General features: G+C 40.3%; 1 protein-coding gene across 1 annotated transcript in view; it reads right to left on the reverse strand.

Annotated features, from left to right (window-relative positions):
• Positions 1–2377: 2377 nt before the first annotated feature.
• The window catches only part of WDFY4 (WDFY family member 4), a 121151-nt gene continuing 97202 nt past the window's right edge, over positions 2378–26326 (reverse strand). Inside the window, exons 50-60 of the mRNA XM_017839592.1 lie at positions 23257–23410; positions 21603–21694; positions 17458–17670; positions 16784–16931; positions 15829–15986; positions 13991–14149; positions 9957–10136; positions 6905–7087; positions 6201–6288; positions 3891–4002; positions 2378–2923 (exon numbers count right to left, since the gene is read on the reverse strand). Of these exons, the coding sequence (XP_017695081.1) occupies positions 2857–2923; positions 3891–4002; positions 6201–6288; positions 6905–7087; positions 9957–10136; positions 13991–14149; positions 15829–15986; positions 16784–16931; positions 17458–17670; positions 21603–21694; positions 23257–23410 (1554 nt within the window). The 3' untranslated portion in view covers positions 2378–2856. The remainder of the gene's footprint in view (positions 2924–3890; positions 4003–6200; positions 6289–6904; positions 7088–9956; positions 10137–13990; positions 14150–15828; positions 15987–16783; positions 16932–17457; positions 17671–21602; positions 21695–23256; positions 23411–26326) is intronic.

The following is a 26326-nucleotide window of genomic DNA, read 5'->3' on the forward strand; positions in this document are numbered from 1 at the left end:
GAGGACTGCAGCATTTTTACATTTGTGCCTTAACTCTGTAAACAAGGAGCAGTGCTTTTGGTACTTACAGGATGCATTTCTTTCCGTGACTTATGACACCAGGGAAAAAAATCCTCTAGAACTAGAGAAGAAACCAAAACTTTCTCAACCAAACACTGTTGTCCAGCAAATCTTTCCTAATCAAATTTTTTACCAGGATGAAATTGCAAACCACTTCTATTAATTGGCCTTTTATGTTCTCCCAAATTACAACTCCCTAAAGATGAGAACAAGCTTGACTCAGGAACACATTTACTCTTAACCTGCTGACTTCCATTCAGACATGCACACTCCAGATCTGTTCTCTGTGATTCAAGGCTGAAGTTGCTGATGCAACTCTTGAAGATTTAAGAAAATTGATGTTAGGCACAAGGAGCTGAGCCTGTCAAATCCATGCACAGCCAGCCTACAGCTGGCCTCTTCTTACACCAAAGCCATGTTGATGCCTAGAGTATCGGAGCCATTAGTGCAGCTGCCCAGGCTGCTGGGTGCCAGTGCCAGCTCTAGAAAAGGGAGCATCTGCTATTGGCAAAGACAGGTTACATGAAAAGGCTAAAGGAGGAGATAATTAGCAAGCTATTGAAGATGACTACTAGATAAATGAAAACACAGGTAGTGACCTACTTTCACAGCTCTTAATCACCTTTATCGTGGTTCAGTAAAGTCGTATTCAGTGGACAGGAGTCCAAGTCTTGCTGTCCATGTATCCAAATCACAGCTTATTTTTAAGGAATGTGCAGAGGGAAGAGGAAAGCAGAGTATACTTTTGTTGACAATTGACCTTTCCCCATTCCTCAGGAAAAGACAGGCACATTTGCTCCACAGGGTTACTTTGATTACCAAACATTGGTGTATTTTGGCCTCTTTTCAGTGTATGTTCCCCTGAGCACAGAAAGATTAGTATTTGACTCATCAAGTCATGCACTTGGAGGTTAGAACGTATAACCAGGCAGGTCATCTGTGTAGACATAATGCATCATGAGCTGGCCTCTAATTACTATTGCTTGTTTTCCACAAGCAATTACCTCACTCACTACAGAGGTTAGAGGTGTGGGGTGGGCTGGGGACATGTCTCAGCATTCTGTAGGGAAGGAGGCTGTTTGCCATAGGAAGATTTGCTCATTCAGCAATGTAATTCAAAGGAGTTATTAGCAAAGCAGTGTCCTACAAGAAGAAGAAAGTTGATCGTGTAGTTAAAGGAAGACTGGTAAAAACCTGTCTTCTACTCCAGATCCTTCCTAATGATGCTGACAAATCTCATGTTCCTCATGTTCCTCAGGGCTATCAAGCATCTTTCCAGTACAGCACCCATGGGGCATCACTACTGCAGTGCTGAACAGTCCCAGTGCACTGGAAATCAGGGAAGTCTCCTGGATCTGTCTGTTCAAGGGTGTGTTTAGCAGCATGAACGAAAGGGTCTTAATGGCCATAATGTCCTTTGTGTTCTTCCTGGCACTGCCCTGATCCAGTCTGTGGTGCTCAGAAAGCTGCTCTGCCCAAGTGGCTATTCGCCCTTCTGTATGTAAGATAAGATACTCAATTTCCTTACCAGGTCAAGGAGGACCACTGGGGAGAGGGAGTTATCAATTTAGCTCCTTCAAATTATCCTAAAATGTTAAGCGCCCCCTGCCTGCAGCGCCCGGCCCGTACCTGGACACCGCTGGGCTCGTCTGACCCCCTTTGCCAGTCAGGGCAAGGCTGGGATTCAGTTCCCGACAGAGAAACAAGATGTTTTCCACACTTGTTACCTGTTGTGCGGTTTAAAAATAAATATTTAGGAAGTGTCTGGGGGGCAACAGGGATGGGATTGTTATTATTTACGGTCAGCAACTTGTTGAGAACAAATGTATTTAATCTTGGCCTGTGCTGTTGCAAAACAGGCACATCCCAATTTAATTTTTCACAGTTTTTCCATTTCCACTAGGTACACAAATGGCACTTAAATCTATTACCCTATAGTCTCAGGCTCCTTACACTACAAATACTCACTTCTACCATGAAGGATGATTGTGAACGTAAATCCTGAAGTATNTCCAGATAGTACAGGGACAAGGGTAGGAAAGAGGGAAGGGAAGGAGGAAAATAAAAGAATATGACCAGTTGTATCAGATCTTCATCTTCACCCATTCCATACATTTTGCCTGCCTTACTCACTATAAAAAAATAGTCAGAAATTAGGAAACATTGCACCATAACACTTGTTCACACTGGGGCTGGATAAAGGCACCAGCGTCAACCTGAGAATTCCAAGCTTCACTTTGCAAAAAAAAAATAGCTTTTCAGAAGGTATGCATACATTTTTTTACAGAATCAAGGAAGAAGGAAGTGTAGGAATAGAGATACTAACATCCTTGCGTACTAATAAGAATGAAAATACTGCAACAAACTCACTTAACCTCTCTTTGAAACCTCAATATTTTTTTATCTCATGATATTAAAAATAGAACATGTTCATTTTATTAAGCTACACTGCTCTTTGGCATAATCAAGGCAGTTTTATTTGCTAGCTAATATTTGTGAAATCCAACGTATTATGTAAAATTTAATAACGAAAATAACATTTAAAATACAAAAGTTTTCCCCAGAAAAATACTATAAAATCTAATTGTCTATGTGCACGTCTGTCAGTGTCTCTCACAACTTTGGAGTCCATTGTCTAATTTAAATCAAACTTGACTGCAAGGTCAGTCCCATAACTCCTTTGAGATTCAGTCCCCAACCACAGGCTTCCAGTTTCTCTGATTCTTTCATGCTCCGAAGGGTAATTTTTCTCTCCATCCAAAGGTTGAAAAAACAGGAGATCTTGGCTATTTCTTCCTACCCATCCACAGACCAGCAGCAGACTCTTCCCCAGTCATCACCAACTAGGAGCTTGGAGGAATTTCTTGAGAAAGAAAGAAAGGAAGAAAGAAAGAAAGAAAAAAAGAAAAAAGAAAACCATGTTTAAGAACAAGACATAAATAGGATCAAGGCTGTTTCCTGCATGTGCAGCAATTAGGAGGATGTAATATTCAGGGGAATATTAAATTGGAAGAACAATGACATAGAATAGACAAAGATTGGTACTTCAAAGACTGAGCTTAGAACTGGGTCCAAACTTTTCTGGAGTTCCGTGAGTTAGTTGTGGACACTCCAGCTAGATCAGAAACTCTTACACTATGGATGTTAAATAATCTGCTGCCCAGATTCAGAATTCTGAATCTTGTTAGCACATAATGTCATGGCTTCAGCCACTGAAATCTCTGTTGCAGGCAGTGCCACTAACACTAATGAAACCAACCTTCTCCCCAAACTTTCCCACTTTCAAAGCATATAAACATCACATTATGTGCTCTAAAGGTGAGTATGCAGGACATCGGAACATTTTAGTCAATATCAAAATGCCAACACTTTTGGAGAAAAAGGCAGGAACTGTTTTACAGTACATTGTAACATCCTGGAGAAGGAGACAACAACAAATATTGCAGCCAGATGAAAGTGCAGGAGGGCGATCGAGTAAACTAAAATACTAAAATACTGCTGGGTGTGCAAACCGAGGGAAGTTGAACAACAAAGCTGTCCTTTGGCCAAAAGCTTCCTGCTTACATTTTAAGGAGATAGTATCTCCAGTAACTCCTAGGACAGGAGTTATCTCTGTGTTTCAGAGACGGTGTAGCAGCTGCTGAGCTCTACAGTTATTCTGGCCCAAACCTGCTATTTCTCCTGAGTTGTCCCAAACCGAACCAAGAGAGGGACCCCAGTCCCCATGCCCAGCCCAGCCCAGCCCAGCCCCGCCCAGCTGAGCCCGGCCCAGCCCATCCCGGGCCCCTCCGTGGGGGAAGCACCGCCCGCCTGCAGCGCCCGGCCCGTACCTGGACACGGCGAGCGCCGTCACCGCCGCGCTCGTCCGACCCGCTTTGCCGGTCAGGGCAAGGCTGGGATTCAGTTCCCGACAGAGAACAAGATGTTTTCCACACTTGTTACCTGTCGGTTTAAAAATAAATATTTAGAAAGTGTCTGGGGGCTGCAGGGATGGGATTGTTATTATTTACGGTCAGCAAGTTGTTAAGTTGAGAACAAATATATTTAATCTTGGCCTGTGCTGTTGCAAAATAGGCCCATCCCAATTTAATTTGTGGCTATGATAGTTACATGTGCTGACGTGCGGCTGTATCAATTGTGTGCTAAATTGGATTTGTGTATTATTGCTTTCTAAATTGCATGCCTAGTTCAGCAAAATTGTTCATCAGTTTTCACTGGCTCTATGCTTAATAAGATGCCCCACAATACCTTGCTGCCAGGATATAATACAGCCCATAATTGCCTAGTAAAAAGAAATTACATAAAGCCCTGGTATTATCAACTTATCTAAATCTGCTCATAACAGAACCAATAATTAAATGCTGTGAACATTTCACATACACATATATACATACACACACAGCTAACAACATAACTCAATCACAGTTACTTCGGTCTTTTTAATGACTATGTTTTGTATTAATTTCATTTTCTTTAGTGTACAGAAGGAGATGTGGGAATATTTGGTCATTTAAAATAACTCTGAAATCATCTGAATAGGTTGAGTACGACACTGCTTTGATTACACTTCTCAACTCTTTATTAAAGAATGCTGTTCCTCTATGCATCTGAAAACATGCACTCCTATGTTCATGTGCAAACAGGTGTGTGTGTCTACACTTCAACAGGTGACTGGGGTCAGCACATGTCTTCTATGATCCTCCTTGAAAAAGGCACAAACAAGAGTGTTCTGTTGTGCTCCCATTGACAGCTTTTATGTCCTTATTTAGAAAATTATTTAAGATATACATCTTATGAATAGCTAAAATCTCAAGCTGTTCAAAGACGTGTATGCAATTGTACCTGAGTAAATAGAACCTGGAAAGACTTACCATGGGAAGTTATGGACAAGATCTCAGGAAATTCTTAAAACAAATTAGACTTTTCTACATGTAAAAAGAATCCACACAATGACTACAGAACACTACAGCAATTTTGGAAAGAATGTTAAATCTTTTGCTTTGACTTACAGCAATCTTTGATTAGAGATGACAACGAAATCAAATATGAAGATACCATAGCCAGACTATCTCACATCTGGCATCTTGGGTGTTCTTGCACCTTCCCTAGAAGCATCAGGCTCTGGCTACTCTGAGACATGACAAAAGGTTGGATAGGCATCTGGTTTGGCAGTTATATATACAGAAGCATATTGGAAATATTTTCACATAGCAATCTAAGTAATGTTCTTGCCAAGTTCCATGAACAGCATTTCTGAAGATCTCAGTGGTAATGCCCAATTACTGTATAATATCTTTTTTTTCTTTTTTGCAGATGTTACATCTATAGCTCTATATTTATGCAAATTGCATGCCTAAAATTGAAGTAATAGAGAATGTTTGTAATGAGGAGCACAGCAAATAAGTGGTGTAAATTATACATACTAACACCACAATTCCTTTCTCTTATAAAAAGCACTGGGAAAAGAAGAAAGCTGTGCTATTTAGGATGTGCCTTTAAAGCTTCCTGGCAGGTTTCAGCTCTTGTATTTGTCAAAACAGAGAAGTGAGCTTGAGCTGTTTTTAGTACCAGTTGGCACTGTAGAGCCATGGTCTTTTTAACCTCAGCTCTGCAAGAACTCCGGGCTTTCAACTTCAGCTTCACATAGCCTTGAATAAGCAGCTCTAAGCACTAGTGCCTGCTTCTGGCCTCCCACCAATTTGATGGACCTCTGACCACTTTTAAGGTAGCAAAGACAACAAACTTCCCTGTTCCAGCCCAGAGCAGGATCTGGCGCTGCCCACTTTGACATTATGCCAGGATACTTCATCACAAGCCATCAGCAGAGGTGCCAAGGGAATGGGCTTCACAGGTTTATGCAGAGAGGTGGTCTACCAAGGTTGATAGAACCCATGACAGAGCCTATGAAGAAGCTTTCAGCTTCATCCAGGCAGGATGTCTCCATGAGATGGTTGACTCAGGAATGCTCTCTAATGTAGGGCAATTGCTACCCACCCCTGCTGCTGCTGGTTATTGTAACGCTGCACCACATCACCTTCCCTTCACACCACTGGGCTCACAGACCCTCTTCTTCCTCACAACCAAACAAGGTTTGCAGCACACAGTCACACTGCAGTTCACAGCCCACCCTGTGCTCATACCTGTGCTGCCTGGCTCTTCCATCACACCTTTCTGTGGTCTGACTCCAGCAGCTTGGTCTGGGTTATTGGTGTATTCAGCCTTCCACAGCTGTGCCAGTGAGGAGGTAAAAATGAAAAAAGCATGAATTATAACAATGAGAGAGAGATGCAGCTCCTGCTTTGATTACACTTCCCAGCAAGGGGTGGAAATTTGGCTTCTGACACCAGAACACAATTTTGCAGTTGTGTTTCTCTGCCACTGTGCTGCAGAGCGTCACACTGGAGAAATGTATGCAGGGAGCTGATGAGGTTGCAAGGCTGACATGCTGCTGAGGATCCTAGTAACCCAGGAAGCTCTCCTACCAGACTAGAGGCAGAACCACCAGAACTCACGAGAAAGTATGACTTAATAAACAGAGCTGTGAATCAACTCTCAGAAACCAGACTTCAACGTATTTCCAATGGGTGATAGAATTTTTCCTTTCAGAACGACTCCAGAATTGAAAGCACATTTTCAAAAATATCCCTGAACGGTAAAGACTCCTCCATTCAGGAGAATAAAAGTTGATAGGAAGCAAGTATTTTACCCCGATTTCATTTTCTGCCCTGTCAAGAAAGTGACATGGGTTTTTTAGCAGCTCCGTCCCTCCATTTACAGTTCAGAACTCTGCCTCTGGTCTACGATATGAATCAGAATTCCCTCTTCCTTGCTTCCATCCACCTACCCTCACCACTCCATCTGTGCTTCCTGTGATGATGATGCTGCTTATGTCCCAGTCCATCACTTCAGCAAAGCAGCAGCAAACAGTACGGCAGGTAGGGCTGCAGGCTGTGTTGATGCTTGCAAGAAGATGGCCATTGACTGTCCAGAGATACAGGTAAGATCCAGCACAAGAGATAATATCACCCTGTAACACAGCAAAGAGGAAATGTCTCAAAATCATACACTCATCCTCCTCACAAATCTTAAGTGCTGATTAGAAATTGTAGAGTTGCTCTGACTTAAATTCTCACCACTGTTTTTCTTCTGGGCAGATGATACAAACCAGAAAAAGTAAAAATTGCTTTTTTTCCTCATGAAAAATTCTGAAATTTTTCCATAACAGAAACCTGAAACAACTGTCTCAGATTTAGCAAGATCATGCAGAAACAAAGTTTTTTACATTTTTAGATGAAAACATTTAATTAAATATTCCCTTTCTATTTTCTGTAAAATTCAGGCTTTTAGTAAAAAAGCAGATTGACAGACTGACCTTGTCAGAGACAGGGACTGGGCACAGGCAGTGTCTAGCACAGGTTCTGGGCTAGAACTAGTGCTCTTATAAATTTTGCAAATAAGCTTTCTCTTAAACAAGGACATGGTGTTCACCTGCTTAGCTGGGAAGCCTTTGGTGATTTCACAATCCTCCTCTGCCCCTCGCAGGGAGCTCACTGTCATCGCATTTTTACGCTGCGTTTTGCGTTTGACCAGTGACCAGCTCTGCATTCAGTGACCTGCACTTCTGATGCAGAAACATCCTCTGTAACTGAATCTCTCCTCTCCATTCCATGCAGGTGCAGTCTTATCAAGAGACTGCATGTAAGGAGCAAATACAGAGGTAATTTCTTAGGGGCAAGAAACACATAGAACCAAGAGCCAAAGCTGCAAGTGTAAATGATCTTATCAAAAGTGCATTTTGATTATTAATTGAAATTCTACCTAACCTTTCCACTCTTGATCCATACTAAGAATCAGCTAAATAGAACCCCATCGGCAAAGTCATCTGATTCTGGTAAAGGATAGTGTGCTCTTAAATTAGCAGCATGCATCTGGTTTGAGTCAACTAACACCTTGCTTCACCCCTGCCTCATTTGCAGCCAGGGCTCTTCACACTGCAGGGCAGAATTCTGCAGATAAAAAATGATGGCGTGTTCGAAACAGAGTTGCTAATAATTCAAGAGATTAAATTTCAGCTACCTTATCTGCATGAGAGTACATAATGTCCAAGCATTTGGTAATGATCTACCGTGCTTTTCAGGTCTAGACAAGGGATTTAAAACTAACTGAAATCATTAGTTAGTTCAAACTTTTACAATCCTCCTTAGCTTATAAAGGATAGCCTTCTTATTTTGTGTCTACGTGACACAAACACCATGAGGTTTGGATCTACAGATGGAGCTTCTAGATGCTCAAGCAAATACAAAACACAACAATCACATAAGGTAGAGCTATACAGGGTTCTTATTTCACAGAAAAGTATGTGGTTCAGAAATTTATTCCCTTCAGAACTTTGCTTTGAATAATTCTGAATTTTTCAGGAAAAAACTGTTGTTACCAAACATGTAATTTCATGTCAGTCAAAATAATGTAGCAAAATGGAAACATTTTGTTTCTATCTTCACATTACAGTACATAAATACATAGAGAAGAATGAAACAAAAATGCATTTCAGAAGTATTCTGTTCTGCCAACATCAAAAAGAATTTTTGCATCCACAAGAGATAGATCTCTTCATCTTTTTTTTCCTTGAAGCTTCAGTCATACTTTCCTAAGGTTTTTCCTCTTTTAAATGAACCTTTCTGTAGACTATTATCCAAACAGTTTAACCATTTGCACTCTAATAAAATGGAGAACTGCACTTGGATTGGTCACCAGACTGTTCATGGCACAGACCATCTCATTTTTGGACAGCTCCAGAAGAGTAGATACCAACTGACAAGGCCAATGTACTGGCTGGTACATAGAAAGAAGAGGACTCCATCCACTTGGGATCTCAAGTCCATGCTCTGTGCCAGCCCATCCACTCATTTTCTGAAGGCTTGGCACTGCTTCAGCTGACTTCATAAGGGACTCCCAGGATATTCTAAACTGGCCTGCTGAAGCCACTGGCCATTTTACACAAACCAGGACCCCTGGAGCTGGGAGCTGAGCTGGCACTGAACAGACCAGTTAATTCCCATCCTCAAATTGCTAGCCATCAGACTGCATGGTTAATAAAGCTCTGATACGAGATGACTGTTTTGGCACAGACTAAGTAGAGAATATCTGCCCGGTTTCTTCCTGCTATGAACTAAATTTTGCCTTTGTACAATCTCCAGTACTGGATCCAACCTTGAATTGTATAAGCAGCTGTAACCCTGCTCTAGTGTATTAACAGAGAGAGAAAATACAAATATTAAAGCAACATTTTGGGGAGGTAGAAGATTGGGAAAAAAATCTCATCCAGGGTGTTTACAGTAAAATCCAATGCAGAATATTTTCCTATCAATGCACATGCAATTCTGGCCAGGCACAGACCTCAACAGATTTATACCCCCTGTTATTAAGAGCTTCCTCTGCACCTGGGTGTAGAAGAGAAAGAAAAATGCCAACACTGTCCCCACAAAGGTGTAAGGTGTTGTCAGCTGAGGTGGCAGACTGCAGCCTAACATGTCTCAGCTGATGTGGCTCTACTGCATGAATGTCAGGAGAAATTAATGAAATAAAAGGGGCAATAAGGTTATGGGTGAGCCAAGTCCAGGAGGTACCAAGGTAATACTTCATTCTCCATAAACTAAAAGTTGTTTAATCCTGCTATCTATCCATCCAAAGATGCTTCTACTTAGCTACTCAGTCTAAGATGTTGCTTTTAGTGCTCGCCTCTCATCATTAAGAACACTATTAGCAATCTCTGTAGAAAGAAAAAAAATCAATGTATCAGACTCTCAGGATGTTTTTATGTTGGGAAAAGCACCCATTAAATTATCATGAAATGTTCATGGATGCATCAGAAGAAAAATGATAAATGAAGATCTTACTGTTGAGTTGTTGATGGCAACAGAACAGAGGCTTGCCTCGTGGGCAGGAAGTTGGTTTATGTACGTCAGCTGGTTCAGGTCCCAAATGATGCAGGTTCTGTCATCAGATCCACTCACAAAGATGCTGTAGGTTACAGATGCAGCAAGGCAGGTCACTGCCTGAGTGTGTCCATACAAAGCCTGGTGGGGAAAAACCAACTAATAAACCACAGCAGAGGAAGGCTGATTTACTAGGGAACTACAGTCTTACTGTCATGTGCTTAGCAAGAACAAGCAACCCAGTCATTCTTTGGAGAACTGAAAAGGGTAGGTATGAGGGAAAAATACCAAAGGATCTTACAGAGAAGCACCTTTGTCCTCAACTCATTGTTGAACAAAGTTGAGGGTTCAAGAGATCTTATGACTTGCACAAGTTGCACAGTGATTCAGGGTCCTTGGCCTACATTTCAGACTCTAAGACAGTGCTTTATGCTCAGCAACAAAAAATAATTTTTCCTTCAGTCCATGTAGTTTTAACTAAAATATACGCTTGGAAATTTCTCAATATTTAAAAAGCTATTTCTCAATATTTAAAAAACTTTTTGAAATGAAACTTATCAGGATGTATTACAGTGACCTTCTCAGTCTTATCATTCTGTTTATCTGAACAAATACTAAAATATTTCTAATATTGGTTAAGAAGAGAAACAGCATTTGTGGAGATTTTTGGCTTTAAAGCCATATAGGAATTCCTTTCTCTTTCATCATTACACAACATTCTTTTTGTTGTTGTTGTTTTATAGTTCCAGAGACTTAAGGAGTGCCCAGTTTAACTTTGCCTTATTTAAACAGTTTCTTAAAAAAATACTATACACTTTAGGCAATTTAATAGCATAGATAGAAGGCATGGATTGAAGTATGCTGCTGACAATCGTTTAATGCAGCATTCTCAAGTGACAGCAGTGCATAACCACCTGCTGCATAACCATCAACAACAGTAAAGCTGGCATGGCAACAGAGAAAAAGTCCTTCACAGCTTTCCTGCAAAGCCTTTAAGGGCTGACTTTTTAGCTGCCTTACTTGGAAAAAATCAGACCCACCAGTTTTAATATTAATTTTAACAGCAAATGCATATTCCCTACTGGCTTTCTTTCTGTGATATTAGGGTCTATCTCAGTTCAGCATGATGCAGGGGAGCTACATTTCCCACATGATGTTTGTAGACATATCTTATCGTCTCTTCCAGCGTGAGACTGAACTTTTGCTGGCTAACGTGCTGCCATTTGCCAAGGTCATCAGGACAAGAGTATTCAAACATTAATCCAATGTGAAGAAGCTGAGATGCAGCAGGCTATGTACTATGACCTGCAACTGCGAGGGATGAATTTCAGCTTGTGATTTATTCCATTCCCAAGAACTGCCAACTAAAAATACTGGCACAAAATTAGGTCTCTAACAGTGGTTTTCAGAGGTCAGAAACAGTCCCACCTAAGCATGGAAAAGGAGGTTTAGCAGTAACTTTGGACTGGTTGTAGAACAGGCTCTTTACAAAGGACTGGGCATAACCAAGTGCCTGTACTTGGGAACTGCACAAGACTGCTGCAAAAGAGGCTGTGACAAGACAGGTTCAAGGGCTCAAAACTTTCTTTCCTTCTTCCAAAGCATGAAAGAAAACATACCCACTGTGAAAGCATCCAAATTGCCAAGTCAAGCCAAGCTAAGCTCCTGCACAAGTTTTAATAAAACCCTTTTCTCTTTTTTTAACCCATAAAGATCCTACCCAGCAGTGAAGCACTTGAAATACAAGCTGAGTGTGGAAGAGAGGAATAGACCTGAACCCAATTATAATATCAACTTCAATCCACCAGTGTCTCAATGTATATTCATGAAAAAAAGCCACATGCTTTTGGCTCTCTACCATCTTCTCATCTCTCTGCAAAGACTGACAGGTTTTCCCTTATGGGAAATATCCTGCAACATATTTGCAGAAGGAACTGTGAGGCCTATCTCCAAAGTATTTTAACAAATATCAAAACACAAAAAAGAAGACTAGCTTCACTGCAGGAATGTTTAGTCCATGAAAACATAAACCAAGTTTGACCATTCAAATTAAGTGGCTGACAGGAACGCAAACTTCACAGCTATCCTCGACAACTTCCTGAGAGGTCTGTGAGGCAGACAGCACATCTTGCCCAGATGCTTATCCCAGTCTAGTGTTTCGCTTGGTCCAGAAATTCTGGGGACTGGATCCACTCTGCTCGTGAATACTGAGGGAACTAGTAAATTGCATGGATCAATACTGAGGCTATTATGCTCAATCTTTAGTGTTCCACAAAACTGTGGAAGCAGATCCCACTAGAGAAGGAAAAAGCTACTTTTTCTGCTGAAATATAGTTTCTGTACTTTACTACATTCCAAACCAGAATGTGTAGGTCCCATGAGACAGCTGATAAGTGAACAGCATCCACTTTATAGCACATCAGTTTTTCTTAAGCAAAGCTCACTCTCTCAGGAAATTTTTTTGTTCAGCAGAAAAAGCAGCCACCATGAAACAGTGAGCTACATGAAAGCAGCAAGTAATTCACTGGAAGACATTTAGAACCATAGTTCAAGTTTACATCCATGCCAGACAGTCATAAAAAAAAAAAAAGCCTCTGCTAGCAAAGTGAAGGAAAAAATACAGAATTTGTCATTGCATGATCTCATACCACTTTGTGGATTTTGGGTAATACCAAATTAATCATAGAAGAACACATCAGCAAAGCTGATTTTACATTGCTAAAGAGAAAGGCATTATATTGCAGATAAAAAACAGCCTTTTCAGTTGCCTGAAACTCAAACTGACTCTCTGACTAGTATTGTTTGGATATTGATGAAAATTACTGCTTATGCTTTTCTCTACTGCTATTTCTTCCATTTCTATGTCCAGGTCCTGATTTGGAGTGATAACTAGCTGCATTAAATGGTCATCACTGAAGATCTTATCTCATATTCCTGTCTTCTACAGCAGGAAACTGCTCTAAACACAGTTTCCCTGCTCCCCACGCAGTTTCTTGTGTGTTTCAACACACAAGAATTTGAGATAAATGAAAAACTAAATACTTCTCTGGCATCCCATCAGACAGTGAAGTTTTCACATCATTTAATTACAAACAAAATATGTTTTAGCTTAGGGTATGGAAAGCACAGAAATATCATCTGAATATCCCTCCAGAACAAATGAATAGAGAAGCTTTTAACACTTGGAGACCTTGCTGATCAATTAACCCTTTGATAGTTTGGCTAAATACCAGAGTTATTTAGGTCTCTTGATTTCTTCAGGGAAAGAAATCTGCTGCCTTTCAGATATGACAGTGGTGTACTCTAGCTTTACTTGTAAGGCTGAGAACTCACCATAGCTGAATTTTGCATAAGAATCCACTTTTTTAAAATGAAATAGCATATATACAGCTGGTTGATGACTATAGATGATCTCCAATCAACGACTAAAGGGCTTTGGATAATGAGAACACAAAAACCATATCAATCTTATAGGTTGCACCCCTACTTTATGGAGTGACAGATAAATCTTTTGTATTCTGAATTCGGGTTGAGAAAAAAAGAATCAAGAACTTTGCCTGGCTAAGCCTTCATCTCCATCAGCTAAGTCCGTAGGATGTTTGGGAGATTCTGTCCATTGCTATAGCAGCCCAAAACAAATTCTAAGCACCTTCAGGTGATACTTGTTTTTGAAAATAACCCAAGGGCTGGCTGCACTTCAAGAGAGGAGAACATGTACCTTATTTTCACTGTTTCTTTTATCATTATAAACTTTGGCAATGCTGCCAAAAGTGAAAAAAACTACCAAGTGCCATTCATAACTATAAGCTGTTGGTATAAGGCATATTATCAGCTCTTGACCTGATAACAGGCTGTCACATGATACTGCTGATTATTGAGTTTTTTCTGCTTTCTTGATTCACCCAAAGGCGTTTCTTCTGCCAGTCATCTGAGACATAAAACCTAATCTTCTGGATTTCATTAAGTTTCCATAGCAGAAGAGCCACAGCACGTACCTGTCTCAGGTTTAAACACTTCACTTTGTCTTTGACCAAGGAAAGTTCCCAGACACACACAACCGAGCTTGTTCCAGATGTGATTATGGTAGTCGCTGAAGGACACACAGCACAGAGGCACTTTCCCCAGTCTGCCATGCACTCAAATGTAGTCACATTCTGTACAAGAAAGCATCTTTAAGTCAAATGCTTATCTAGTGATACCATACATTTATTAATAGCAAATTGCAGATTCGGTTTTCAAAACTGAGTCTCCATTTCATCAAATCTAGGAAAAAAAAGATCATCTTAACCAGTCTCTGTGTAAGCACAGCTGTGAACATATGGACATGCACAGGCTGTGGCTGCATGTGGCTGTGCAATCTTCCAGGGGCCAAACAAGAAGGCTGAACAAAGGTCACTGTCTTATGTCTTAGAAGACCTGAGTCTCAATTCTTCTTGGGCCACACTTCCTACATAACTTTGGGAAAGCTCATTCGACCACCACATAGTAACAGAATGCAAACGTTCAATGTAAATTTAATAGTAAGCTCAGGTTGTGACAGCCACTGCTAACAGTTAGTGCCAGGCTCTGCAACCCTCCTCTTACTTGGATTGAAAAGCTAAAAGATAAAGCACTAAATTTCATTCTGTGCCAACAGCTCCATGAGCAGCACCCAAACCAGACTAAAGCAATGTCAGGTCTATTACATATTGCTACAATTACATCACAAACATCCTCCTGCTCACATTCTGCATTAGCTCTCTTCCACACAACTGGGACAATACTATGGTGCTAATGATTCTGGTGGAGCTGGATGGCACTGCTACAAAAACCCTACCACAGACAGAACAGACCTTTACCTACTTACAACGAGGACAAATATCTCTTATAGACTCATGTCCAGAGGCACTGTTGACTCAGAGAAAACTCAAGCTGGACTCCCAACCACTACTCTCAGTGTCTGTGTAATCACACTCACTACGCTCAGTGTCACTGACTTTTGAAGAGACAAACCAAATCATTTGTGCCTGCAGCAACACTTTGAATTGCTAAGCACTGATTTTAATTGAAATCAATGGTGAGAACTCTCAATAATTGTATACAGGGAGTAGAAAGTAAAATACATTTCATGGCTTTTTCATTTCCTTTGACTATGAGTAGGTCTGTAAAAACATAACCTTGCCACTTGCACAAATAATACTCAGGTCAGTATCTTGCTGAATTACATGTTATGCTATTCTGGTACCCAAGCTAACTCAGAAGTCTTTGCATATCATAGTATTGTCCCAAACACATCCAAAAATCAGTGTGTTTGTGGTAGAGGAAGAAACTGGATCTGTCAAGTGTGCTAACAAGCAGTGTGATGATACAGACCATTTATTTTTACCAGCAAAGAAGTAAGAGTATTAACTTTCTACAACAAAAGACATTACTATTTTGAATGAATGCACTGGACTATGCTTGGGAGCCAGACAGGAATTGACAGATGGTTGTCTTAATTCCAGAAGAAATTTCTGCACAACGAAATTTCTAATCAGAGACCAGGAGACCTTCTGTTGTCCTTACAACCTATGAAATGGGCTTTCTCCTTCATTTTGATGGACAACACAATCACTGGATGGAAAACTTGAGATAATCTAGAGGAAAATGCCACAGTTTTGAGCAGTGTAGAATGACTTTGTATTATCTTGGGATATCCAACTTGGGATTCCTCAAGAAACTCAACTATGAGAAAGTCCTGTAAACATCCTCTGAAATCAGCTTCCCAGCCACCTCTGGGAAATGGGTGCCCAAATCAGTCAAAGACCACAACATATCATTCATTTTTGGAATTCTTAGACTTTTTCTTATTTACCTTCTCAGATCCATAGTTGCCAAAGCAGCAGGTGAAGTCCTCAAATCCCCAGCAAAATGTTTTGCTCCAAAGAGGAGGAATCAAAATTTTATTTTTTTCAACAGCCAGAATGCCTTTCTCTGTATGAACAATATGCCCAATAGCTCCCTTGGGATAGTCTGACAAGACAGAGAAAACATTTAATTCTGTTGGTTTTAAGGTACTTATGCTAACTTTCCTCCTTGCACAGTTTGTGTGGTGAGGCTGGCAAGTCCCACATCTGGGTCAGGCCCACAGACAAAAATCCACTCTAAAACGGAGATTCCAGACAGAATAGTGGAAACACTCCTCTCCAATGGACCACATAAATCCATGCAGAGGGAGTGACATGTTTCACTGCTTCAACAGCAGTGTTATAAAGTTCTTTTTCACTGGCAGACTGCCTTATGCCATGCACTACAGAGGATGACAGGCATTGTCACCAACAGCCTCTGTAATACAACCACGGGAGCCTAATGTCCCCACAAAGATGTGTGATACAAAAAACACTGCTGTGAGATGAAAAAATAGACACACTGAAATGTTCCAGGCTTCTTCATAGTAAGAAAAGTAGCAGACTAAGAAAAAGATTTGAAGGTTGAGAGGTGGGGAAAGACAGACAGTACTTACTTTGCTGTTGAATATAAAAAGAGGGAATGCAAATGGAAGACAATGAACTTTAGGTTTCAATTTAAAATATTCAGACTGTAGAAGGCAGAAATTATTCTGGTGTCTTATAAAAAAAAATCTATGCTGAACTCTACAACAGATGTTTGAGTGTTTTCAGTGTCTATTGCTAATACACACAAACACAAAAAACAATTGGCAGAAGGCATCTTGATTGAACCAACTCATACAAAGCTGTGTGACTACTTTTGTGCTCTTGAAAATCCAGATTCATCCTATCCAAGAATTATGTACTTATTAGGTACAGCACCTTTTAGAGTAACTGGAGAGAGCTTCAGATTTTGCAGGCTGCTCATAAAAGGAGGAAGAATTCCACCTGAGTGATGGAACAGCATAGTCTCTCTTCCTGATGAGCTTTTCCCTTGGGCATTCCTGGATGGATGCGGTTTTGTGAAGAGCTAGAACAAAGGAATGGCATTGAAAAAAAATCTCTATTTGCAAGATCACGCAGGAGAAACAGTAATTTAAATCCTTAATCACGGACTCCAGAACTACCATACATAAATCTCTTAATTAAAATAAAATCTTATCCTTATTACATTTTAATCAAACTACATCCCTTCCTCACAGAGGCAGAAAGCTAATCCCAGCAATTCTGGACAAGAAAGAAAACTATAGGTGAGACTTTGAGCTGGGTTTTATTTGACTATACCCATTCCCAGACTAGTGGTCTCTCATGTGACTGTACTGAAGGAGCAGAACCCAGGGCTGATGCTGCATCTCTATGGCATACAACAGGAACAGCATGGTTAGAAAGTGAGGTTGCATACTGGTGTAGTACACAACCTGGAAAAGTCTATAGCCCATCTTTCAGCAGATTTAAATCAGAATATGTTTCTGATTTCAGTTACTATCATTGCTTTCTTGTTAAATACTGTAAGATCAAAATAAATTATGCTCTTTAGTCTCATGGTAAAGTGGTACCTGCTTTGGTATCTGTCCAAAGTTGCTGATAAATCCCAGGATAGTGCTTTTAATCAGAGGATCTTTAATGTTGTTGAGGTTCATCTTGTCTCCATAGAAGTAAGGATGATAGGTGTTAACTGCCTCCACAGCAGCTGAGCCATGCTGCTTGTGGCCAAAAATAAGATCTATCCAGTGATGAAGGTGTGCACTGACATAGTCACTTTCCAGTGCCTGAAACCAAAAGAAAATTACTTAATTCACTAGACTGTATCCATTACAAATGCATTACTGTTTTCCAGTCCTTGCTGGAGACTTCTCTGCAACAGAATCTTCACACTTTCAGTTCCTCTGGTACCACCATTCTCAGCACATCCTCACAAAAGACCAAAAGAGACCAAAGTGGATCCCCACGGGAAATGAAGGGTCAGAGTGCAGCATGTTTGATTTAACAGACACCAGGAGCAATATCCTCAGAGACAACACAGGTAGGGCTCACACAGCAAAGTGAAAGCATTCCACAGACCTTGGCACATCCTCCAGCTTTCAGCACACATTGAAGTCTGTGCTATCATGTCTTCACCAACAGTGTTACTGCCATGAGATGGTTTAAACAAGCAAAGCATTTGTTAGCTTTTTGTACCACCACCTTACAGAGAAACCACAGGTGAATTTCTATTTGTAGACATACACCTCAGCTGTGAGTCACACTGAGTAGCAGAGATTTTTATTTGAGAAAATACATATAAAAATAGATTAGAAAGGGAGACGACTAGAAGAGGGGCTTTGAGTCCGAAGGATACAACAGGAAAGGCTGCATGCCATGAACCAGCAAAGAGAATGTAGAGCTTGTAGTGAAATGGCAAAGGGTGCTGCAAGCCAAGACAGAGAAGGGGTTATGCGATAGCTGCAGTAGCAGAGTTGGGGCCCATCAAGGCAGCTGTATGACAGAAGTTTCAAGACTGCCTGGGTTTGACCAGCAAACATTTTGCTACCCTTCCAGGGCTTAAGCAGAGAATCACAGCACCATACTTCCTCATCCTTGAAAAATTCAGGGTCTAAACGTTTTTCCCCCCCAAAAAATGTTTGACTTTGATTAGGTTTGCCACCATACTGACTGGCACGTGGATTAATGGGACCACCCAAATGTGGGCTCCCTAGAAAGCTCAATGTAATCATGGAGGAAAACCTGTGCTTGGAAGACCCAGACAGCAAGTTCACAAGCAGTGGACACAAGTTCAACTTGAACTTTTGCCCACCACCAGGTTAGAGAGTCTTACCCATGAGGCTTCACTAAAAGCTACTGCTCCTGCCATCACCTGCCTCACCAAATTTTTGTGCATTCCCAAATAGTCTTGGCCAATGACTCAAGCAGCAGTGTTAAGCATTATTAAAAGTACTTTCCTATCTCCAAATCATTTGACTGTATAATACTCCCTGATGCTCAGTGAAAAGTCTCCCAAGCAGACCATCCCACCCAAAGCACAGCAGAAATAAACAAGCTAATGGGATCCAGAACAATGGCTCATTTCACAGAGCAGACAGTTAGCCCAGTGCAGCTGGTGTAAATGACCCTGCCCACAGCTATAATGATCACAGGGCAGCTCAGAGAACAAGCACAGTGTACAATCTGTCCCCTGCAAACAACGGGAAAACACTTATGAACAGACTCGGAACTCATCCTTATTAATAAAAGCAGTTAGTCCATGAATTACAAACTGTAAATTTTTTCTGGCATCACTGCCAAAGCAAAACAAAGCAACCAACAGAGCTGCAACTGTGCAGCCTCTCAGTATTTCACTGAGCACTATGACAAGCCCCACCAGGGAGGGAGAACTTGTAGTCTAGGGAGGAAGTAAATATATTTATTTAGTAGACTAGATTCCTAACTTATTAAACATGAAACAGGAAGCTACTCAGAGTTTTATGTCAAGAACAATTCTTTGCTCTCATATTCTTTAAAGCAATAGCCAAACCTTAGAACAGTGTGAACCTGGATCCCTTTAATGCACCAAACTCATTGTGAAGCCTCCTAAAAATGGCATGGTATCAGTAAGTACTACTTTCAGCCTTGTGGTTGATTTCAGAGGAGACAGAAACCCTCATGTTTCAGAATTCAAGATCTCTGACTCTTCACTTAAGGGTTAGACAAACTTTCCCAGGCAGACTAATCAATTTCCCACAGCAAGATTTTTTGCATTCTCCTGTGTAATACCTAATACCAGCTATGGTCGAAGAGAGGATATTGCCCTGAGTATGTGTGAAGTTTGATCAGGTCTGGCAAATTATTAAGAACACAAATGTGTTAACACAAATCATTCATTTGCTAAGCTGCTCCTATCTGAGATTTGAATTAATCTGTTTATCAGCTGTGCCAATGTTATTAAATAGCGCAGCTCAGTGGAAGCAGTTCTGTAGACAAATGGTAGAGAGGGCCCAGTATCCACATTACATGCACTGTGGGGGCTTTACTTCCAACTAAACCTAGTCTGCTCCCGCAGGCTGAATGCCATCAGCATCTGGAGTGCACAACTGGAGTGCAGCTTTTGTTTCGTTTCGTCCAAAACAAATCTAGTTCACACAATCTGAGATCACTCGACAGTGACATGCTATGGAGGGATGACTATAGATTCATTTCCAAACTGCACCGTTACTCCAAAGTACAAGGCAAAAGCAGATTTCTCCATCGTATCCAAGTGCCTTTGCAGTGCTCACCATTACACAAGCAGTAAGGAGCACAGCTCGGTACTTTACTCTTCAAACAAGTCACAACAGAAGAAATAGCATTTCTCCCTATGTTTTAAAAAATACTAGTGTAAAATTGCAGCATCTTTAAGGCTTTCATGGATTTTTGTCTGCAGCATGTCTGGTAGGTCTGGAGAACAGAGATTGAGCACCTTGGAAGGTCACAGAGACAGAATGAGATAAAGCAGTGAAAGGAACTAGACAGAGAGTGAAAGGTGTCCCTGCCCACGCAGAGGGGTTGAAACTACATGGTTTTTAATGTTCCTTCCAACCCAAACCAATTTATGATTATAGGAAAGCATTGTGGTTGCTGTTAATGGTTAAGGGAACAGTGGAGAAAAGAATATTTACAAAATAAGAGTATGACCCTGATTTTGTTCAAAGGAGGAACAAAAAGTTAAGGCAGTAAGGATGTCAGAGACAAGATTTAAACCAGCACTCAAGAGGTCAACTGAGTTGAGGCTTGAGACAACAAAACAGAGAAGACATTTGTATCTACTGGTTTGGATACAGTCACCTACAAAGTGATTATTGAGAAATTCAAAATCCCAAGGGCAGGACCCTGGGACAGCATAGCACTGGTGAGAGGAATCCACTGAGGCAAAAACTGAAGCTACATATGACAAACCAGGATGATGCAATGCCTTTAAAATCATGGGTTGTTTGTTTAGTTCCACCAATGCTAACACATATAATCATCATATTTGTGGTACACACCAACAATCTGTATGCACTCACACATGTAGATTGCCAGAGGAAATCTGATGGGATAACGCAGGGACACTATAGAGACCAGCACCAAGATATTAAGCTGCAGTCTGAGTTCAATACAAAAATCTTCATGCAGATTTGCATTTGCATTCACTTCTTTGTAGCAGATGACATCACACAGAAGTTAAGACTTTCTAACTATTAACAGATAGAACTAATTGCAGTAAGTCTCAGGACCTTAAAGCTATTTGCTTTCAAATAGCCAAGGCTGACTCCATTAAAGGCAGAAAATTGCATTAAGTTTCTACCCCTTTTCCCCTTCCCCTCCACCCCCCAAAAATTATAATTTTAGTTCTGACATGACTCAGAGATAGAGATAAATAGTTTAAATAAACACACAGTTTGTTAGCAACAACATGGAACTATATGCACATAAATGCCTGCACATTATATTATGTTCTCTTACACTTATGGGCTGAGATATGTTCATACCACAAACCTAGATATAATCCTCATCTGGTCTGGAAAGTTGGCCTTGATTCAAGGTGAAGTGTTAGGGAGACAAGTAGACAAGCAAAGTGCAGAACTGACACAAACTCCACAAAACCAGGATGCATTTGGATCCAACATTTTCGTTTGTGACTCTGGGCTTCAGAGTTTCATTTTCAGTGGAACCCAATGTTTTGTCAAAAATCTTTATATTCACTCACCTGTCTGTGCAGTAGAATAAATTTATGGGGGTCCCCACCTGCCCAAGGAGGAAGCTGCACATCTCCAAGCACTGTTCCATCCTGCATGCAGCCTGCGGGAGAATCAAAAACAAGAATAAGACACATTGCAAATAGGAACAGCTTTTCTAATACACTGAAGTCAAAGGAAATTGAGGTGATTTTCCCACATGCAGTTTCAAGTTCATCAAATTTAGTGCCACAGAATACTGACGACCCAGTGTTCTGGGAAGTCTCATCCAGTAATAAAGCACTGAGGAGATGTTCTAATAATTGTCACTAATACAGTAAAAATATGCATGTCATCAGCACAAACCATTTTAGCACAGAATGCAAACGCAGACAAGACAAACCTGTTTGCACAACTTTCTTTTTATACGTAATCCTGTGAGTCTAACTATCAAATATTCCTACTAAATCAGCCACTAAGAGGGATTTTGTTCTCAAGTCCTTTGCAACCTGATTCCTTTCAGAAAGTAAGCATATGTTCTTAAATCAGAGCATGGTGTTGCACAAGTAGATGAATTCAAATCTAAATTGAGGTTCAGGTCTGGGACTGCAAGTTTCCTTCAGTGTAGCAGTGAACAGATTCTGGCTCTTAGCTTTGCCTATTGTAAAATCTTCTGTATATTTTCCCTCTACTGGCAAGATTCTGGTGTCCTTCATGACCCTTCATTAAATTCCACTCAGGTCAGTCTCTGGGTCTTGATGGCTTTGTTTCTTGGCCTCCTCTCAGGATGAAACTACCCCAATTCTTTCTTATCTTTTAACAGTTTTCTAACTTTTTTTTTTCCTATTCTGCTCTTTTTTTAAAGTGTATCTCATTTCACTGATATCTTAAATACAATTACGGCTAGATCTCAATACCATGGGTTACGTTGCCTTTGCTGTTACCAATTTAGGATGATTCTTAAAGTATTTTTCCTCTGCCTAAATTGTTAACCAACCTGTGCCTACTAAAAAAAGCAGCTTTGCATTGCAAATGGTGTGAATGTCCTGTAAAGTGAAGTGAATCAGAACTGCCATGCCTATTTCTGAATACTGTTTTTTCTGGATTCTTTCTGGCCCTTCATCACTGATGCAGAAAGGTCTAGAGAAAATGTACATTCAGAGGGGATTGTGATGCTGCTTGAGAACAAGGAAAATATATCAAGTTCATGTGATTTGTGCAGAACCTTTCAAGATTTGGAAACTTTAATCACCTTGTGGTCTCACATCAGATTAAAAAAACCCCACCTTTCACCAACATCCTTTAATAATTGACCCACCTCTAAAAGTCAAATTAATATATTTTTCATAGCCACAGAGATGTGATGATAAGACCAAATTTTCAAAAGCAGACAACTTGATTGGTTATATCAAAATCCACTTTTGTCTGACAAAATGTGTAATTCCCTTGCACAGTAACTAATAGGAAGTACTAGCTCCTTTCTGAGCTGGAAACTTGACTCTTCTAACATCATTCAGATACCAGCAGCTTGTGTTCTTGTAGCCTTATTTTAAGAAAAATTGATCTCTCATCACTAGAAAGTCTCAAAAGTCTGCATAGTCCAGAGACCAACTCTCAACACATGATTTGCATCTTTTCTTTTGGCAGGATGCTGGGAGGAACACTTAAGTCTTTTTTAGAACTTACCAAGTTCAAAGTGATTTGCATTGGTTAGGAACTCTGGCAAGTAAAAGAATTCAGGGATGAGTTCCCTGACATCACTCATGTTGTCCCTTGATGCTGATTCCCACGTGCTCTTGACACTGTGAAACATCCTGTCTGCAACATCAAAACTTCCACCCTGTGAAATGTAGACAGACAAAAAAACTTCCATGTGAATATTCTGTTAAATAAAAAGCATCTTAGCTAATTCTGCAATGATCACTTTATCACATGTTTGATAAGGGAATGTCTCAAGATCTGTCCCAGACATGTATACTATGATCTTATATTAGGGATTATATATAGTCCTATTATCAGGACTTATATTAGTCCTGATTTGTAGGTATGTATGTTGAGAAGACCATAAGCTTGGAGTCTTAGCACAGCCTGCAACAACACAGAGGCAAGAAGAAACAATCATAGGCAGCTTGAGAATATCAGCATACCCATTATTAATGCTTCTGAAAGCAGTTACTTCCTTCCATCCCAAAGTGATTTGCAAGCAGTGGACACAACTTCAGTGTTTTCACTTCAGTTGTGACCCAAACAGTTACGAAAAATCTTATGTGCAATTCTCCTCTGAAAAACCTTGGAGAAGGGGGAAGGTTACCACTGAAGTAACATTCATTAGATCCAGCCAAACAGGCAAGGCCCAGTGGGCAGGAGCCTGCAGGGATGGGTCATACATTATGAGAAGGACAGACAGCATAAAGAGGGGAAGAAAAGAAGAATGCCTGGGAACCACACTGAATTGGTACATAAGGATGGAGAAACAAACTACCTCACCTCTTGAGAGCATTTGAACATGTTTAGATTATTGAGAGTCAAACATCAGATAAAAGCAGCCTTGGTAGCCCAGGACATCATTCTGAACTAAGGCCTCAAGAGGAAAGGATTAAAAAATAATCCTTCACTTACTGAAGGAAGGGAACATGCCTTACAATGGAACCATATTTCCTACAGGATTTCCTAATAGGATTTCAGATACTGTATACATTTGTGAAAATCCAGGTTCACTTTCACATATTTGAACATAAAATTTCTACAGTAATGGAAAAAAATAGAAATCAGTTTTTGGAATCATCTGAGTTTGTCAGAAACACCAAACTGTTCTACAAGAAAAGCTGACTTTTAACTGTATTAAAGTAATACAACAAAACTGCTTCTCAATATCTAGCTCAGGTGCTGGCAGCAGCGCTCCCAGGACAATACAGATACTTCTCACTGGGGTCAACTAATTTGGATTATATGTCATAGGACATAACGCTACATGCTCAAGAGCGATTGTCAGAGATAGAACAAGTATCTTTAAACAGTTCTGCAGTACAGTGAAAATTTTTGAATAATTGCTTATCCTCAGCCATTCAATCCTCAAAGCTGCTTCACTAGGCAAAAAGAATAAGCCAGTAGGATTGCATAATGAAGACACTAAAACATAGACATGGTGCAAGAGTCAATCTGTTAATATGAGATGCAGACAGGTTCTGTCTATGGCTGACCTCTTGGGAAAACTTTTGTTTAGTTTTCTCTTTACCTGTAGACTGTTGCATGTGCCAGTTGAGAAGGATGTTGTACTTCTGCACAATAACAATCAGCTGAAGTTTTGACTTATAATCCATTAAATAGGAAAACAACAATTAAGCACCCTCATGCTGTGAGGATGGCATCCCACTCCCATGGACCAGATGAACCTTGAGCAGCAGTTCTGATGGTGAGAACCACTGCCCTTCTGGTTCCCCTGAGTACTCGCACACTTAGGTTGCAACTCCTTTGGATCTACAAACTCTGCTTAGTCTGGGAACTGCAAATCAAGAAGTAACTTTTGCCATACCTTTTGTTAGGGAGACAATACCCTCATAGTAAGCTATCGAAAGACAGAAGTCAATAAATCCCAATCAGTGAAGCCACATTCCTTGCTTGTCTTTTGAGATAGACTCACACCAAAACCCAGCACATAGTCCAGATGGAAAGACCCTATCCCTATTTCCCTGAGGTGAATTCTGACCAGCCTTCTGGTCCAGCCTCATGTATAAATGACAGCATAGCTCTGTTTTAGCTTCTTGTCCTTCTTCCTTATACCCCTGACAATTGTGAAGCCTTCCCACATCCACGCAAGGGACGAACTGAAGAAGTGACTAATCACATGAGCAAGCCTATCTGGAGTTAATCTGATGCACAAGGTCATCTTGTTCTTGATCATTATTAGGCAGGGACCCTTGGAGTCAAATTCAAATTGAAATTAAAACAGAGTAGAAAGAGGACTATAAATAAATCAACAGCTAACAAGTATCTCATTGAAGCATATTAAAGGGCTTTGTATATTTAATCTGCACACAGTGTGCTGTGTCTGGTGGTGATTGATGCTTTTTCATCTTTTTTTGCAGCTTTTATGAGAGCTGGTCGTAATCTCCTGAGAAACAATATGATTTGTAATAAAAAGATTACCTGTATTAAATAAAAATAATATATACATAGGAAATGTTGTTAGCGCGACAAATCTGGTTAAAGATATTACCACCACGAAAAAATGTGATTTTTTCCCTGGCTGTCTAATTCATTTTAGGGAAAAGTAATATCTTTAAAACTTAAGCCTGTATTATTTATAAAGGAAGCAATAACTGATTTTCCCATTTCCTATATTAATAAATTTATTTGCATATATTTATATCAGAATTAATGAGTTTTCTCTCTCTATGAATGCAAAAACTGCACTGAAAGAGAAAAAGAGAATCAAGAATTGCTTTATGCTTTTAGATTGCAAGACAACAAACTCTTATGACTTTTCTACAGCTAGACACAGTATGTCTCTGTTTTATTTCCTTTCAGTAGAGGCCTTACTGCCATCAGAAATACTGGAAAAATATGCTTTTTAAAACTAGAGTCCAGCATGGTATATACAAAGCAACTAGGCACAGTTATCCCTAGAGAGATGGTAGAACTTCACACATTCATAAAACTAAGCATCACCTTGATGGTGCTTTAAACCCTAAGACCTCAAACTGTTTCCAAGAAGTGCTTATGAAGATGCAAAGACTTTTCCACATGCCCAGAGATG

This window comes from Lepidothrix coronata, unplaced genomic scaffold, assembly GCF_001604755.1.
Source record: "Lepidothrix coronata isolate B3197 unplaced genomic scaffold, Lepidothrix_coronata-1.0 Scaffold8, whole genome shotgun sequence".
Classification (NCBI taxonomy): domain Eukaryota; kingdom Metazoa; phylum Chordata; class Aves; order Passeriformes; family Pipridae; genus Lepidothrix; species Lepidothrix coronata.